This window comes from Platichthys flesus, chromosome 11 (genome assembly GCF_949316205.1).
Source record: "Platichthys flesus chromosome 11, fPlaFle2.1, whole genome shotgun sequence".
Taxonomy (NCBI): Eukaryota; Metazoa; Chordata; class Actinopteri; order Pleuronectiformes; family Pleuronectidae; genus Platichthys; species Platichthys flesus.
Window position 1 is genome coordinate 16,744,018 of NC_084955.1, and position 19,357 is coordinate 16,763,374.

At 44.9% G+C, this 19,357-nt stretch overlaps 1 protein-coding gene across 1 annotated transcript; it reads right to left on the reverse strand.

Moving 5' to 3' along the window:
* Positions 1-7,729: 7,729 nt before the first annotated feature.
* crabp2a (cellular retinoic acid binding protein 2, a) lies at positions 7,730-14,027 on the reverse strand. The gene is made up of 4 exons (XM_062398475.1): positions 13,678-14,027; positions 9,924-10,102; positions 9,211-9,327; positions 7,730-8,334 (listed from the first exon to the last, which is right to left on the reverse strand). Exons 1-4 carry the CDS (start codon positions 13,757-13,759, stop codon positions 8,284-8,286), a joined length of 429 nt encoding a protein of 142 aa, XP_062254459.1. The 5' UTR covers positions 13,760-14,027; the 3' UTR covers positions 7,730-8,283.
* Between the last annotated feature and the right edge of the window lie 5,330 nt (positions 14,028-19,357).

The window sequence follows — 19,357 nt, forward strand, 5'->3', positions numbered from 1 at the left end:
TGATCACATCACTGTCTGGACTGCAGTCTGCTCTTGCTATCAGCTCTGAATCCTCCCAACAGAGCATGCAACTGCTCAAATTCAAAACCTTGGAAATTACTGTGAAAACATGTGAAATATTATTACTGGCATATCAACAACTTTTACAGTAATCTTCAAGGTTGTGTTATGTTAATTTAATGATCTTATTTCAAAGCAGCAGACAAATGTGGCAGCTGTTTAGAGCAGTTCTCACGTGTCCCCACTTGGTGTCGCTATGTTTCAACTTACTCCCCAGTCTGTCTGAGCCTGAACAGCCTCATCACCAGTTTCAATATTTGTCCTTTTTAAATAACTAATTACAAAGATCTGTCCAGGACTATTTGTGGCTACCTGATTGATCAGGTGATGTCAGATTCACATTATGCTGAATTCATCCTCTCACTTCTGCAGTAATGTTAGCTGGACGTCTTTTTCTGTCCTGGGTAAATCAGCTCCCTCAGTCCAGATTCATCATGCTGTGATTGATTTGATAGGAGACTGGGATTCAGGGGTTAATGGGTTTGGAAGGTAAACTCGTAAGTGGATGACACGTCTCAAAATGGGTAGAACTTCATTAGCTTAGATTTATGAACCCACTTGGGAGAAAAGATGGTGATTACTGGATAATTGACCTCAGGTTCTTCATCACTGCTCAGCAGTAACTGCCTGGTTGACATTGCTCTCCATCAGTGTCCTTGCCATTATTGCCTTGCTTCTCTTCTTCTTTTCTCACGCACCTCCTTCATCACAACCAGAGAATCTCTTGGGACATGTCTGATGACATGTAAATTATCTAAGAAGATTTCACATTCACTACCTGCATTGACCTGCGGTATCAGTTTTGGGTGCTGGTGCCAGTTGCTGCAGCTCGACTGGGAACGTAGTCATGCTCACTTGCAGCCATGTGCAAAGTCAAACGTGAGAGCTTGCACGCAACCAAACCTCACTGTGCTCAACCGCAGACTCCTGCACTGAGGTGGAACCAGTGTGAGCCAACACACACACACACACACACACACACACACACACACACACACGGTCTGCTTCACACCAGTGGAAGCTGTGCAGGAGCCCATTTACGTCAACACAACAGCACAATAGAGTGAAAATCAAATACAGGCAAGTTGTTTTTTTGTTGCCCTTTTTAACCATTTAAGGGACGTCTTAAAACTTCTGTATAAAAGCGTTGAGTGTAAAAATTAGAGGTCGGCCTTTTCGTCTGTTTCTGATGCAAAATTGTTGATTACCTCAAAGACGGAATTGGTCAGTTTATTAATCCCTGCTATTGTATCAGGCTCCAGTGACCATGTTAATGTCTTATGCGTGTGTGTCCACCGTTTTCCTTTCAATGAAGAGCTGCAGAAGGAATGTCCACGGGGCGTACTACATTAGTTGGCATGTCCATGGGATATATTTTGTCTGCTGGATGATCAGTAAATCAGTGTCAGACACAGAGCTCTGTTTTCTAGATGGATAGACGGAGGGCAGCAGGAGCCCATAGCACCACGGTGTTACATATTATTAGTGTAGTACAGTGGCTTTGACTTGCAGGCAGGGTTGACAGTAGTGACAGTGTAGTGTCAGCGGACGAGCCTGTTTTCTGTCTGCCACCAGGTGCTCCGGAGGTGTCACTCCGGTCGGGTTTGGCCGGAGCTGTGCCAAAACCTGACTCCACACTGGGCCTTTTGATCTGTACTGCACTATGTTGATATTTCATTGGTTTCAAGTTTCAAGTTTTATTTGTCATATGCAGTCAACACAGGGTCAAGGTCTTGGAGAAGAAGGAAACCAGTCATCTCAGCAGTGCAATAGTTAGGGTTAGGGTTAGGGTTAGGGTTAGAACAGGGTTAGAAAACAAAAGCCAGTTGTGTGTCTTTCTGTCAAAGCAGTTGTGCGTCCTCCACCTCTGCCTCTCGGAGTATATTGAGATATGGCTTTATCGGCCGATGTGTGTATTAAGAAAATTTGACAATGATTACTAAGATAGGATTGTCAAACCCTTATGTAATTTGAGGCTTGATATATTATAGTGTAACGATAAACTTAATCATAAATAGCTGAACATAAAAGATCCAAGATAATAAACATCTCTTTTAAGTCAAATATAAAACACTGATACTGAAATGTGAAATGCTCGTATCTGCCATTTTTTCCCCCCGCCCAACCAATAAATCAGTCGGGGTCTCTGCACCACAGCACACCTCTGTTGTCAGCCATGACGTGCTGGTATGCCCGGGCCTCGCTGCCGTCTGGAGCTGGTCAGAGGAGGAAGGAGATTGAAAGGGTGAGGGAGGGAGAGGAGGAAGGAGAACAGAGAGAGAGAGAGGGAGAGAGGGTGACAAACTGAACCTCATGTAGGCAGTAATCAGATGCAGGCTCTCAGTAAAAGTTACACTGATCTCACTCCAGCTCTGAGCTCTAATCTTTTCCCTCTCACAGCTTAATGCACACCCTTATATCCACATTGTTCTCTGTGAAGAATCAGCTGATCCACAACAAAAGCACATTAGTGGACGTTTGCTTGTGTGTGTTTATATTTACAGTGAGCTGATCCTTTAAAAAAAGAGTGACTACAACAACTGCTGATATCTTTAACTGCTATTTAATACATCCTATGGATGTATATTACATTACATTACTTCCCATAAAGTATTTTTGCACTCTCAATCCATGTTTTCATCATTCTGGTTTGCACTACTCTCATCCAAGCCACCATGATTTGAGTACTTAACATATTACCTACTTATATGTTCTGTCTACTTATATATTTACACTGGGGATCAGAGAGAAACAGAATTTCAATCCCGTCTATGTTCTGTAAATTTGACCCAATTGACCATAAATTTGACTTTGACATTGAAAGTGCCCTTCCATCTTTGTGAACTTTAGTGACTCCTGCTGGCCACTTGCCAGCGTTGGGCATTAATTTTGTGTTTCCTGTGTATCAGGAAGATTGTCTCAGATCGTCACCTGAAACTGTCACGAGAGTGTCAGTGAAGCGCATCCTGTGTCATCCTCCATTAGCAGCCCATTAGAAGGTCCTGTCCGTGAGTTTACACATCGTGACATAATGTCTCTTTGACATGAGCACATTCTGTTGAACACATGTATGTAAATGATCACCGGTGGATATGCTGGGCATCTGGTTAGGAAGATTTAACTTTCCTTTAGTTTCCTACATGGGTTCTAGCATCGATCCATGTAGGATACAGTCTTTATTTAACAGCACAAAGAAGTAATTAAAAGAGGCCCTGGGTAACGTTTGGTTTGACTGCAGTGTTTCATCCTTCAAGAGCTGTGTCAAACACGCGTGAACTAGACTATGGACACTTAGAGGAGGGAACACGACTCCTTCAAGGTCCAACAGCCCCCTTCCATAAAGCCGCACCAGACTTAATACACTCGTAGATATCAGTTACCTAAATATGCCTCTTTTCATCATGATCAGTGTATTATTCCCTGGGAAATCTGGGAAAATGTCAGAAATCTCCCCATCTTTAAATATTTAGAATTGAATGGGATCTTTCTTGGCCCGTGTCTCATTCTTCAACCAAGTTTAATGGGGATTGCGTTCAGTGGTGTTTGTGTAATCCTGCTGAAGAGCAATAAGCATAAAAAAAACTACAGGAAAATTTCAGGTATAAAAAAAATATTGTGAAATATGTGCAATATGTTACAGATTGTGCAGAAGCACATGTGCAAAGTACACAAAGATGAGTGCTACAGTCAGGATTGCATGGTGAGAAAACTCAGTGGTCACTTAATGTTCAGCTTAACCATCTAATACAACCTACTTGACCTGTAATGTTCTTTTTTCTGACAGCGACTAAAAAGGTTTTTATTCATTTGATATGTTTCAGCTTTGAGATCATGTGATAGAGTTGTGCTGAGCTGCATGATATTGAGGAGTGTTTCTCATATTCCTCCTTATATAAAACCGACAATATAATTCAGTCCAGTACAACACCAGCTTTAACTATGACCTCAGTTACAAAGATTGCATCTTCAAATATCTTTAATCTTCTCTCTCTCCCTCCCCGTGTCTCTCCAGAGGTCAGCGTTTGTCTGTAATCACTCTTCTTATTAAATTCTTCCTCTCAACAAAGACTTCATTCAGCCCACCTCTGATATAATGTGAACCCAGTGTCCCACAGTTACGTTGGAGTATGAGGCTGATGCCAGACCCGTGATATCAGTCTGTGAGCTGATGGTAAAATCTGTGTGTATACCTGTTGCCAGTTTGTGTGTCAGTGAGTGAATCATCTTTTGTGTTTAATTAGACGTTTAGTTAAAGGAAGCACTTTTCGTCCTCACCTCACCTCCTCAACTCTGACTCAGCCTCTCCATCGCCCCCGCTTTTTGATTTTATTTTCTTAAATGGAAGAATCCTCCCCCCAGACATAGAAGACGGGCGGATTTAAAGTCCTGTGTGTGGTTCAAAGAGCCGAGGTGCCAAACATATACTCTTGATTTCCAGACTTCAGCCTGTGACCTTGACTGCATGCCTTCCCCGCTCTCTCACGTCTCCTCTGTGTCTTGGTGACTCAGCCTCTTCACTTAGAAAGAAGGGAATTTTAAGATCATACGGCAGATGCAGTTTCTTTCCACCGCTGCGGCCATGTCTTTGTCTGCGTTTGTCTGATGATCTGCAGGATCATGCAAAAACTACTGGACAGTTTACCACGAAATTTGGGAGGATGCAGTACGGGTCAATTTTGGTGGGGATCTGGATCAAGGGGGGGTGGCGCAAGATATTTAAAATAAAAAATAAAAACATATGTCTTCACCGAAAAAAGGCAAGTTAAGGGGACTGGTCTTTATGAGTGTGTGTAATTGTGCACAGATACAAATCCAAATCCGGACTGCCTGGCCTTGGGGGAGGAATGTGCTCCGTGTGTGAGATTTTAGTCTCTGTATGTGAATGCGTCTAAAGCTGTTGGTTTATGTGCATGTGAAAGAACCGTGTGTGTGTGTGTGTGTGTGTGTGGTATGCCCTCATGCCTACTATTCTTGACCAATCTTTTACAAGAGGCCTCAGAGGTTCCTGGGTGGTCTAATTGCATTTGCCACAGGAGATTGGTGCACTCTAACCGCTGTAAAGTGCATTTAACTGTCTGTGAGTGTGTGTCAGTTACCTTGCAGGTGTGTGTGTGTGGGGCTGTAAATCAATATCCTCATGGATGACAGTACAGTATGTGTGCGTGTTTGTTAATGGTGCTCATCTGTCATCGCACTGTCACACGCATGCTCTCTCTACGAAAATGTGTGTATGTGCAACATCAGACTTGCCGCAAAGCTTGTGCCTCTTATTTTACCCAGCATGCTCTGATGCTTCACCCGCTGCAGGGCATCTTCACTACAAACCACTTCTTTACAATCTAACTCAGAATGCACTTGACCCGCACGGCAAAAATGTCTTCAACCAGATCACAAATCACCCGTCGTGCCTTCTGTGACAGACACAAACACACACACACACACACTCAAGTATGCAGACGAGTAAACACACTCCACGCCACCCCTGCACGTGAGTCATCTATCAAACTGCACCCTGACTCGGCCGTGGCCCCGGGGGCCCCTAAACCAGTGTGCCCTGACACAAACGTTGGGTGTCTATTCAGATATCTGCTGATTTAGTCTGTGGTGGCCTTGTTAGGATATCACATGAAGAACATGAGTTGTGTGCAGGGATATTCATTTACATACAGGTGTTTTCTATTTTGTCGATACGCATGTGAATATGTGAATATTTCTGTTTCCTGCCAAGCCAACAAACAGCAGGGATAACGATGCTAGAAGGGACGTCAGCAGCAGAGCTCCGTTTAGTTTTGTTCTTGTTTTGTGTGCGACTCTTCTTGCGCTTCATGTTTGAGGAGTTTTGTCTCTGCACCTTTCGGGTGATGTCAGCAGTGTTTTTATGAGCTGCATGTACAGTGTGGGCGTGTGATGGGAGATTTGATGGAAGGACGTGAAGAGTTCCCAGAATGTGTGTTTTTAGTTTGGTATGTGAATATGTGTGTACATGTGTGTGTGACTTTTTTTTCAAAGGGGGTACGGTGAAGGATGACCATTTTGAACGGGGCCAGACAGCTGCCTTTTACTGCCCCAGGGGGTGATAAACAGAGAGGGAGGGGTAGTTATTTACCCCTGTTTATTAGGGCAGGAGGCAGAGGAGGAGACTTTATTGGGGTCACACTGTAACTACACACAGCTGCAGGGCAAGAAGAGAAGTAAAGAGGAGATACTTTGTTTAAAAGGAGCAGATTTAGAATCACTAAATCCCTCGCTCAGGAATCCATCCCAATCTAGTTTTTACTTGTTGTATAACTGTAAGTGTGTGTGTGTGTGTGTGTGTGTGTGTGTGTGTGTGTGTGTGTGAGTGAGAGCCGTGGGTCATCCCATCCGTCTTTCCCTCCCCATCCCCTTTTCCAGGTCCCTGAACGGCCCACTCCTTGTTAAGCACATCTGCCGTCAATCAGCTCCACCCTGTAATCCAATCGGTATTTCCTGCTATTGGGAACACGCCCCCTGATGCTCGGCCTCTGACCATTTGCTGATTGGTCAAAAAAGGTCCCGGGTCGACCTCTGTTTGTCTCATCACCCTGCTTGGTTACTATAACAACAGATGGAGTGTTGTGCAAGGTCACAATTCAGAAGAGGAATAGCTCAAAGTTAAGTAAATTTGAAATGAACAATGGTTCAAAGGAATATTTTACATACATTTTTCCTCTTACCCAGGCCCCCAGCCAAGCTCCTTGTATTTCGGTGGCTGTGGTTTAGGAGGTAGAGCGGGTTGTCCACTAATCAGAGAGTCGATCCCAGTCATACAGTACATGAATGTGTGGAAGGCAAAACTTTACTGTGAAGCACTTTGAGTGAAAGTCAAGACAAGAAAAGCACCATCTAAATATATAGACATTCACAAAAGCAATGTAAACGTAAAACGACGTGTCATAAAGCAGGACAACTTTATTAGATTGGTAAAAAAGAGGTGCAGTTAAAGGTATCTATCCTGCAAGAACTATGTTGTTGTGTCTGTCTTGCCAAGAAGTTTTCTGGAAACAATGACACCACTATCGAAAAGACACAGACGTGGAGGTATTTCTTGATACTTCCTCTCCTCCAACTCTCAACAAGAAACCGAATGAGAGTTTCCCAAAATGTCAAACCATCATATCGAGTCAAGCGGCGCTTTCTTTTCTGTTTTACAAAAGAATATGAACCAATAAAACGGAATAACAAAAGAAACAAAAATAAAAAGAGGAGGGTTTCATTCTGTTATTCCTGCGGTTGCCTGTGTGTGTGTGTGTGTGTTGCTTTGCATGCCAGGTCAATTTGCAAGATGAGCAGATTTAAATGAAATGTGTACTGAAAGTGAGCAGAGACAGAAAAATGAAGCGGAAACATAATGAGGGCATGTGGCACAGAGATGATTGACTGAGAGAGCGAGACAGAGAGAGAGAGAGAGAGAAAGAGAGAGGAAGAGACGGACGGACGGAAAGACAGAAAAACTGCGAGAGGGAGACTGGCAGGGAGGGGACAGACAAGTTATTCTAGTGGCAGACAGCTGTCAGAAAGCCTAAAATAAGATGGAGCCATCTAATGTGCACATATTCCACAGCAACACTCACAAACCATAAAACAGAGGCAACGCTAAAGTGCTGTTAATCGTTTTCAGCGCAGGAGAGAGACAGTGGACGACGTCACGCTGAGTTAATATCGTGCTTTATTGTTCTCCGATAGAAAGTTTCCAATGATCACATTTCATATAAAAGACACACAAAGTAAAAACCGTAGCAGTACTGTATCCGACTCTAGTGTAGTAATAAATATAAAATGTCATCATGAGAAAAAGGTTAGAGCTGCTGGACAGGGCTGAAGGGGCAGAGAGGAGGGACTCATCGAAACTGACCTGGAACTGCAAGAGCTCATAGATTGGTTTACACTTCTACAAATATAGTCTCGCACCTCTTCTGCTGATACACACACACACACACACACACACACACACACATACACTGATCAAATCAAGCATACGGTCAACACGTGCAATGGAGCTGGAAAGACGGATAAGTCAGAAGCTAAGACTGTTCTAGATCTGTGACACGCTAGATACAATTACCACACTTAATGTCGTGAAGCTAACAGAGATACTGGAATTAAACTACAGACTAGATCCCCCATCGCCACCTCGACAAAGCGGAGGGGCGGGTGACCCAAGTGGTGATGCAGGAGAGAGGGAAGGATGAAAAGTGCTCGTGTTCATGGTCGCTCGTAGAATCTGGTGCAAATCACATCATCAGCTCTCATGGTCTGAAAGGAAAAAAGAGAATGTGTTTCAATATGGATGCTGTCTGCAAAGTCGTTTTAAAAGTTAAGTATGTGTTATAACAAACCATTCAGACCTCCAAACTGAGCTTATTCCCTGTCTTTTCCGCATTTGACATCACCAAGCCAAACTCTTAAATGAAAATTAATTTACGGAAAATTTAGTTGAGTAAAAATGCTCTGCTCAGCAACTCTCCTGCCGCCGTCTTAAAAAAACTGTTGTGGGTTTAGACTTGGCTTAGATTTGAACTCGAGTGCCAACCCTCCAGCATCGCCCTATAAATCCTTGTGGCTATTTACAGTTTGTTCAATTCAAAAATAATTTTCTCCACAGAGGAGTGTGTGCTGTGTGTGTGTGTGTGTGCGTGTGTGTGTGTGTGTTGATACCAACTCGGGTCAATGAGTTATTTGTAAATCGTCTTGTTTGAACAGGTCTTAATAACCTGTATTATCAGGGTTGTCGGGTTTCTTATTACATCTAGTTCTGTTTGTGGGCAGACTGTTTTTTAACTGTAAATATCACAGACATAACTATTGGTTATTCCTTCTTTTTTTTTATTTTGATGAGATGCTGTTTTCATGACTTCTCATGCCTTTATGCTTTTTGTAATTTCGAATTGCAACATGCTCTCATCTTCTGACAGGAAAATTATACATGTCAACTTGTTTTACAAATGGCTTTGTAATAAAATACTTGTACCTATCGGCAAAAGGCACCAGTACAAGATATGGAAGGTCAGATGAGATTGGTGTAATTATGAGATACCAGTCTAGCTCGTGCTCTGTGATCCACAGTGAAGTGTTAACCTTTTGGTTTCTGAATCTAAACTCTGCCTCAGTGGATATTTTGTGTAAAAGTACCAGGATCAGTTTTCCGTCGTTGGTGATCTCCCGGGTCCAGGATGTCTTAGGCCCCTCTCCTTTCAACAGAGTCTGGTCACAGCTGATCTTACTGTCTGTTTCCCAACGAGGCAAACTCTGTGGACAGAGAGAAGATGAAGAACTATGGTAATTATTTCATGTTTTGATAGATGGATCCATACAATGCCATTCTTAGGGAGGGGGAGATGATGAGGGAGCGGCTGATGGTGAGAGAAAACAACTAAGGTGGAGCAAGGCGATCACTGAGAGGTGATAATTTGTGATGCGCTCATCGTTAGTACAGCAAAGCGCTGGCTGGTCGCATGTGTTTGCTTTGGAGACGGCCAAACAGAGGCCATCTGTGGGAATACGGGCCGAGCAATGAGGAGAATTAGGGAGGGACGGGGGGCAGGAAAGGGCAAGAAGGGGTAATGGAGTGAGGACGGGAAGTTGAAAGGGGGTCGTAAAGAGTGTGAAGGAGCGCTGTGTAGCATGATCGGCCTTCAGAGACCAAGGGAGGGGTAAAGATATGCTATCAGTCCAAATATGATGAAAAGCCAAATGAAACAGATTGATGTAATCTTTGTCAGCTCCCACCCCACACACCCATTACTGCTGTGTGTGTTTAGTTACGTGTGTGTGAGTCTGTCTGCATGTGCAGAGAAAGAAGAACTGAGTGAAGGTTGAGGGATACGTGTGTGTGCGTTGTGTACCGTGCAGGGGCGTCCGTCCACAGTGCACTCGTTGAACTCCTGTCCCACGGTGAAGGTGATGTGGGTGGTGCGCACTGTGGTTGAGGTTATGATCGACAGAGTCTCTCCATTCTGTGTGATCTCCACCTGTGGCTTGGAGGCTGCCTTCACCGCGATCTTACGCAGCATCACATTCACATCTAAAAAACAGTCAAAGTAAGACAAGGAGATGATGGTTAGACTTTGTAAGCGAAGATATGGGGTTCGTATAAAGGTCACCACTCACAAGGACACAAGTTTTGTGTTGTGTTGTGGTTACGTGGAATGAATATTCCCATGCAAACAGTAAACACCGGGAGGTGAACTCGATTCATGAGGACAGTTGCTTTTTGTGTTAATAATTGGTTAATAGTTCCTTAAGGAGACAGACAAATTATACAAAAGAACAGGTTGTGTGTTTGTGTGTGTGTTTCGCTCTCAGGGTAACAGGAGCAGTCTTGCATCGCACAGCTCTTTCCAATAATGACAGAGGAAACAATGAGATCATATGACAAAGCATGCCCAGCAAATCTGCATTCCCCTCCAGACTTATCTTTGCGTGTACACACACACACACTCACAGATTTTGTCTGACTATGTGTGTGTGAGTATTATAGAGTATGACGTCTCCCAGAGGAGGCAGGGTGGGAGAGAACCAGGTTTTACAGGATGCAGAGTCAGCTTTACTTCGGGATAATCATTGTTTTTGCACAATTAATCCACATTTATAAGCCCTGAGTAACACAAAAAAATAATACAACTGTACAAATACCCTTTTTTGTTTCCAGCTGATGATAAATGCCTCCTGCCATAAACTACCTTTTTTTACCAACAGAAAATTACACGTATGAGAATGAGAATAAATATTTTGAGAGAAAACATTTCAAAGCCCATTCCGGACACTGAAAAAGATAAGGAGGGAAACTGATGATCCAGCGTGGGAAAAGGGGGGAACAGGGAGCAGACCGGTGTGGACTGATGGAGGGAGAGAGGGAGGGAGGAGAGAGGAGGAGGGGGGAGGAGGGGCAGCGCCAGATAGATGAGGGGCAGTGGTCTGTGTGTGGTGTGTGAAGATTTCTGCCCAAGTGTGAGGGGAAGTGTGTGTAGGTTGACCAGTGTGTGTCTGCCGTCGAGTTGGGTTTCGCACTTCTCACCTCTCACACATTCCCACCTGTCACCAAGGGTAAATATATACATACTGAGAAATGCACAGTCATTCAGCATGCATCAGGCTGCTTACTGTGTGTACTGCATGTACTGGATATACATATGCGCCTGTGTGTGTGTGTGCGTGTGTGCATTTTCTTTGTCTTATGTAAGTTTTATGCAAATGTCATTGTGTCTTAGTGCAGGAACGTCACTATGAATGAATGATGAATTCGATTTTTGTGTTGAGTTGAAGGTATCTTAAGTATTTTTACTACTTGAATTAAAAGCAAATTTTCCTCTACATTTTACTATGAAATTATGCACTTTTTACTCAGCTCCTAGTAAAAAGTCAAACATTAGCTTGTTAATGTTTGGAAAAAATGTCTAGTGTATCTATTTTATGCAGTTTATACCATTTGTGAAATGTTACATTCATTACTCATTACATCAAGATTGTAAAATAATGATAATATCAATTAGGGTTAATTGCAGCCCAATTTCAAATAATTTTGTGGATTCACTACCCAATTTTCAGATAATTGTAAAAAAAGAGAGGCAAACCTTGAAATGTAGGTAAAACATCTCTAAATACATTACAATACTGAAATACATTTAGCTGTAGAGACCTTTGGTGAAATAGTGAGTCGGAGCAGAATATCCTTCCTAAAATGTTTGATTATTCCAGGCAACAAACTGACCTCCAGACGGTTACCGACGTGCAGACGGTAACTGACATCTGTTTGGCCTGGGGACCATTTAGGGTTCAACAGAAGGAGCTGAAGCTTCTCAAGTGTCTACCAGTTGTTAGAAGTTAGAAAATTACCTCAACAGACTTTTGCAAACCTGTGACCAAAATGCTTAAAATTCCCACAGACCTGCCCACATGAGGAAACGCACCCACTGACAGATGGACAGTCAGGGTCACAGGTCAAAGAGTAGAGGGCAGAGGAAGCATTTGGGACTCTGGGACGACAGGGAGCGGAGGGGAGGAAAGAAGAAGTGAGGAGAGGAAGAGAGGATGCAGGGAGGGAGGAGCAGGAGGAGGAGGGTGGGTGCTGACAGGCTGTGTCCAGCTGTGATCTGTTCCCCAATGAAACCAGGGGCCATTCCTCTCTGTCAGTCAGGCCGATGCAAAGGGAAGTTATATAGGACACATGCTGTGACGCATGTCTGTGGCTGTCCTTGTGTGTGTTAGCGAGGTAGTAAGAAAAATAATCTATTTGCTAAAGTAAAACAGTGTGGGTGGAGTTTAACATCATCTTACATTTCACATCGAGAGAGTGCACGTCATCTTTCTTATGGATATCGAACTCTGCTTCGCTCTTTCTCACACACACACACACACACACACACACACACTCAGTCGTGTGTCCATGACTTCACAGGACATTACATGGACTTACGTTGATTATCTTCAGTCTTAACAATAGTAACTACTTATAACCCTAACTCAACCTAAACATGACCTTGTGTGTCTGTGTGTCTTTACTTTGAAATTTAAGGATTTAGTTTGTGGGGACTTGCTTTTTGTCCTCATAAGGAAGACAAGTCCCACAATGTGATGTGTTGTGTTTTTATAGGTCCCCTCAAGATGAGTAATACCTGAATGCCTAGACCACACACGCACACACACACACACACGCACACACACACACACACACACACCCACACAGACACACACACACAGATACACAGAGAGACAGACACACACACACACACACACACACACATACAAACACACACCCACACACACACACACACACCCACACACACACCCATCCACACACAAACACAGACAAACTCACACACACACACTCACACACACGTACACTCTCACACACATCTGTCAATAAAGAAAATGATTGCTCAGAATAAATTGAATTAAGCTTCATATTAAAAGTTGAGGTTGAGGGAATGAGACAGATTATGATATGAATTCCAGGTATGCACTGGCAAGGAACCCAATGGAAATGGATTATAAACGACAGACGACTCGGTCTATATCTCTCGTTCACACACACACACACACACACACACACACGCGCGGGCACACAGACACGCTTGCCTGCAGACTACAATTGTGCAGTGATGGGGCACAGCGCAGAACGCACAGTGGGTCTCAGCAGCAGGTGTTTGTTCTCGGGCCGGACTGTCACTTCAAATAAGGATGTGACTGTCCAGCACTTTATCGTGTCACAACGGTCTTCCCCGACACACACAAACACCCAAAACGAGGCTTTGACACAGACAGATGTGCCGCCGTTTGTCTCTATTGTGTTAGCAGGGGAGGCCAAAGGGGGAGAGGAGAGAAAAAGGGGTGAGGCTGGCCAGGGGCCAAGAACTGAGTTTTGGGTCGAGCAGAATGACAAAGAGCTCCCCCCCCACCCATGCTGTGATCCTCCCCTGGTGCATGCACACAGAAAGATTTGACCCACAATGTGCTGAGATAGAGAGCTACAGTTTGAGCTGACACATCAGATCTGCGTCATCAAGCAGAAATAAAAGCGTCATGAGAAACCGCCCTTGCGCAAAAAATAAATGAGTCAAGCTGCTATCAAGAGTTTTTCACTAAATCAGCATCACTTACTCAACGCTTTCAAGAGTTCCTCGAAGTTCTCAGAGCTCTTCATCTCCCAGCGTCCGGCGAAATCAGGGATTTTGCGCTCCATGTTCTGCTGCAGGTAATTTGCGTTTTGAGGTGAACTATCAGGTCGAGGTCTGCAGGTCCGTGCGCTGCTGGTGATGCTGGAGCGCGTCTGTGCGTCCAATAGGCTTCACTTGTCCCGCCTGGGTCTGGTCTGGGTGTGTGGGCGAACCCGGTGGATTGACTGTCCACTTACCTCTGTCCTCTGTCTCTGGATGAGCGCTGGACTGTAAAAGAGCTCTTCTCTCATCAATGTGCCGGTGCCCGTTATGAGCGGCTGCGCTCCAAATGAATGGCACAGAAAGCAACTAGAGGAGACGCACACGCCCTCCTTCTATGAGGACACGCCCCGGAGACCAACAGATTACAGGGAGACTTCCACCTGACCACGCCCCCCACCCCCCCACCCTCTGCTGGCAACGTGCGCCCCTCTCATCCAAGCGAGTACCTCGAATCACCCAAAGGGGCCGCGCGCTCTAATTTTCCTGTGCGCGCTCGAGACGCCGCTGCAGGCTGGATGTGATGTGATATACAATGTTTCGGTGCATGAGGTGTTTTGCTATTGTGAGACAGTCAGTAATGACCTGCTTGGGAAAATGACTTCAGCGCAGAACAGGGAGGATGTAGCCAAGCCAGTCTGTTGACAGAACGTGTCGACTTGGCAGGGCGGTGTGAAGGAAGAACCAGTCAACTGCCAGACAGAATGGGTGGCAGAGCGTGCATGCGTGCGTGCTTGAGTGTGTGTGCATGTGGAGAGACAGGCCAAGTTCACCCCCTCCCTGTGCGCAAAATCAGTGGTAATGGGATACAGCTCCTGGTCTCCACCGGTGGACCATCCATTTAATAGGGCCCTGCGTCAGAGGAAAAACGACTTGGAACAGAGAGGGAGAAGAACATGGAATTTAGAGGTGGGACTGGCGCAGGTCTGCGGTGTCTCCTCGAAGCGTTTGTGCCTCCCCGCTGTTCGGACGGAAGAGAGCGAGGAGGAGGAGAGGAGGAGACGCGGGGGCATTTGGGACAGCGCGTCATCAGACAGCCCAGGGTCAGGGGCCCTCGGGGTCGGAGGTAGTCACTTCAAGAACACACAGACACACACACACAAACACGCACACGCTGTATGTGTGCTCACGCACGCGCACGCACGCGCTATGATGGATAGCACCGGGACAAAGCCGACGTTAACTATTGACTCATGATGGATGATCCTCTCCGCTACACTGCTCCGCGATATTAGCCCGTGGTAACCCGGGTGATTTGGGGGAGAGAGAGGGAGGAAGGAAGGAGGCATCGGGAGAAGGTTCCCTTCAGCAAACCATACGTCCACACACTAACACACCAGTAAAGTGTCCGACTTATTATAAAGACACACCAACTAACACAGGTGAACAACAGCCTCACAGTAACAAGATACACGCTTGTGCGTTTGGCTTTTACGCACGGACCTGTATCCAAATCTTGCTTCGGGTCTATTTGATGTGTGCTTACATTGTTTCCCTCGTGAGCGCGCGCACACACACACACACACTCACGTCTTTGGCCACACACCATGACATAATCACAGCATGCATGCCCTCACAAGTTCCTCCTAATCCAAGCAGCTGAGGTGAGCCAAATCAGAGCTGTCTTTTCCACTCCAATCTCCCATCCTCTCTCCTTTCCTGTCACTCACTTTTTGCAGCTGTTATCTCCATATGGTTTTGCTCTGACAACACTGAAAACAAACAATCAGATTAAAGCACAAAGATATAATTTCCAGGCAAAGTGGGTCTGTGAAGATTCTCAGTCAGCCAGTGGCCAGGTCAAGGACTTTTCAGAAGTTGCACCTGTGTGCGGTGGAAACTGGACAGCACAAGCAGGTCCGGTGTCCTGTGTGCCCCTGTACTTCTGAAGAGTCCACATCTAATGCAGCCTATGTGAGTTGAAGCACAGCATTAGTCTGATTTACTGCTGCTATGGTGGTCTGTCGAACGCGGCCTGTCCAGAACAAAGCTAATTGATGATGCCCCCAGTCCGTAAGTGACTGATGCACACACAAAGGTTATAATAGAGAACTGTCCGGCGCTGGGAAATCCATCTTCGGCCTCACCACATGCAGGTCTTTTGCATATTACCATGACATATAGAGAAATGCACGAAAGGCCACTGAATCAAACGGGCAGTATAGCACAGTGACAGCCCCACCCATCATGTGTGTGCGTGCCCGTTGAGAGCGTGCACGCTTGATGAAGAGCTCTGAAACGTGTGTGATACTGATTGTCAGCACGTGATGACAAAGCACCGCTCGCCATTGAGACCCATTCAACCGTGGCTCTGCTCCTCTCAACCTTTCCGTCTCTCCTTTACCTCAATCAACTTTCTCCCTATACCCCTCCTTTTCTTCTTCCTCCTCCTCCCGTCAAGCTTTTGTTCTTTTGTGCTGCTCTGACACATTCCTCAAGCATGTTGAAGAGAGGGAGAAGGGGAAAACAGAAGGGGAGAGGATGGGAAGGAGAAGAAAGAAAAAGGAGAGGAGGCGCTGGGGGGTAGTGAGAAAGTTAGAGACTGGAGTGCCAACCCAGTCTCATCAGAAAACGTTCAGTGGCAACGTTGGTCCACTTGGAACGACGTTACCATCTCACAATCTGGCCTCTCAGAGTGTGAGATGGTAACATTTTGTCAGCCCATTGTTTTGCATTGGCGTGTTCTCACGTCACGTGACTCACAAGCTCCCGTCTGCGGAGAGGAAAACATGGCGGATATTCCTTGTTCTCTCAGATAAAAATATAGTTTTGTAACTTAGTTTGGGCATAAAAATACATTCTGACACCATTTCTAGCGAGAAATGTGCTCTTTGCTTCCACAGTCTTCAGCCAGTTCGTGCTTATGATAAATATTTTAATAGTTATCGCGAATGTTTTTATCGTTGCTATGAGGGTTGCTATGACGCTGCCATGCCAGCACGGCGCAGCGTGCTGTTAAAATCACCGTCCCTGCGTGGTGTCCCTCAGTGATCGTGAATGTTATTCACGTTATATAATATTAATATTTGAGGCTAGATTACACCTCTAATGCGAAGGATCCTGCGAGACCGTTCATCCCGAAGGGGGACCGACTGCGCCACGGACGGACCAGGCGAGCGGAACTGGCGTGTGGCTTTTAGTAAACATCCGGTTCTTTAACTCGGGGCTGCGTAGTAACCACCGAGCGCTGGGAAGACAAACGATGTCATCTTCCTTCTGTCAGGTGAGTAGTTTATTGTTTTTAAAGATCGTTACGATCTAGGTTTACAGTCCGAGTGCTGAGACAGCGGATGCGGAGTCCGTTGATACACACAATGCTAATCTTCAGCTAATACGCCATTGTTAGCCACATGCTACGGCCCACCGTAGCCTGTGCTACCTGGGAGGTGAAAACATGGTTGTTGAAACCAGTTCAAGACGCTTAGCTCATCATTGAGGGACGCTACAATATAAATATAAACATGAATTTGATATATGAATGCTTTAGATTAATAAGGAGTGTATTTCTCTACCATTACTCCAAAATATCAGATCAATTTGGTTTAATGTATAGTATGCAATATGACAATAATGTTTCCATGTTATGGAGTTGCAATTCATTTTATAAAACAATTCCTATGTTCTGTTTTTTAATCAAGGACGATCCAAGTGAAGGTACAGGAGTTTCATTAACGTCAATAACTTGGACCGAACACTTTGTTTTGCTTGATGAAGAGCAGGAAGGGCAGCCTGGAGAGAAAGAGAAGCCGGGTTGAGCCCACTACCATCATCCACGTACCACGAGGAAGATGCGGGAGAGAAATTATCCTACCATTAAAGAGGTACTTTTAAGTTACATACCAGAAACACCATTTTATATAATATGCCAAATATACATTTTTATAAAATCCCCAAAGTACGCTTGCTGACATACAAGTTAATATCACACTGAAAGAATTTTGATCAATCATGCTTCCCTGCTGTGATTGTTTAACTGGGAAAACAACTTTTTCCACAGGAAGGCAAGTCAATTTAAGGAATACATATTCAAAGTTTTCCTCTGTTATGTATAATGAGGAAGAGGAAGTTAACAGCCTGGCTTCCTGGTGCAGCCAGAACCACCTGGAGCTGAACGCTTCAAAAACTGTAGAGATGGTGGCAGACTTCAGGAGGAGCCCAGCCCAAACCGCCCCCCTCACCATGTGCGACTCCCCAGTTAAAACAGTGGAGTCATTCAGATTCCTGGGGACGATCATAGCACAGGACCTGAGGTGGACGGAGAACATCACCTCCATCACCAAGAAGGCCCAGCAGAGGATGTTCTTCCTGCGGCAACTGAGGAAATTCAGCATGCCGCGGAAAGTGATGGTTGAGTTCTACACAGCCATCATTGAGTCCATCCTCACCTCATCCATCACCGTTTGGTTCGCTGCCTCCACTGCCAAGGACAAGGGCAGACTGCAGCGGATCATTCGGTCAGCTGAGAAGGTCATCGGCTGTGACCTGCCGGCTCTCCAAGACCTGTTCCACTCCAGGACCAGAAAGAGAGCAGGCAAGATCATCGCTGATCCTTCCCATCCCGGTCACCACCTGTTCCAGAGACTTCCATCTGGGAAAAGGTTCCGGGCCGTCAGGACTAAAACCTCGCGTCACCTGAACAGCTTTTTCCCCATGGCAGTGGGGCTCACAAACAAGCCCCCCCCATCACACTGACTCTGCTGACCCCCCCCCCCCCACCCTCGCACATAATTTATAACACTACATTATTGGCACTACCACCAATCTTTGCACCTTAAAACCGCACACAACACATTTACTGTATATATTATTTTTTCGATATTGTTGTTTTTTATATTGATGTTTATATTGCTCTATATTGTTGTTTTTATATTGTTGTTTGTAAAGTGCACCAACCACACCAAGGCAATTTCCTGTATGTGAAAATATACAAGGCAATAAAAAGAATTCTGATTCTGATTCTGATTCTGATTCTGATTCTGATGATGACCCCCATCAAACATAATGTTAGCAATCTTTACACCTTTTAATTTATTCTGATTATTTCTGTCTACATGTGTGAATTTGCCTTCATTAGTTTCAGAAAAGAGCGATGATGTATCGGTCACGGGGCGGCAGCACGAGACTCCGCAAACTAGTCTGTAAGCAAAGTAGACAAAGGCATCAAGGTTGCGGCCTGCCATCATTGTTATTTTGCTTAAGGGACTGAATATGTATCATGTAGAAATATTAGCATTTCCCTTATATCTACCAAAACTGCTTGTTTCACAGACTGCAGTTTTGTTTTGGTCCGATGTGGTGTGCAAATACAACCGTATCGGCAATGGGTTGTGGGGCATTAACATTTGTAACTCTAATTTTGTTTTGACAGACTGTGAAAAGAACGTTGAGAACATCGCCACTCTACAGGAAGACACAGTCCAGTAATGGGTGTCAGAAGTTCAGTAGTGAATGACAGGTACTGTGGAAAATGTGTGTCATCGTTGTACAATGTCCTTTGACTCTGTTTACACAAGGTTAACACAAAAAGGTTTGATTGTAAACTGATATTGGTATGAATTCATGTTATTCTCCTCTTCACAAGAAACAAACAATCCAAATTACCTGCAGAACGCCCTTGATGGACG

Coding starts and splice junctions, on each gene's coding strand:
- crabp2a (XM_062398475.1), bottom strand. CDS start 13,759: ATGGAGCGCAAAATCCCTGATTTCGCCGGACGCTGGGAGATGAAGAGC. Junction 10,103..13,677: donor GGAACTCTTGAAAGCGTTGA/GTAAGTGATGCT, acceptor ACTGTTTTTTAG/ATGTGAATGTGATGCTGCGT. Junction 9,328..9,923: donor TGGACGGACGCCCCTGCACG/GTACACAACGCA, acceptor CTCTGTCCACAG/AGTTTGCCTCGTTGGGAAAC.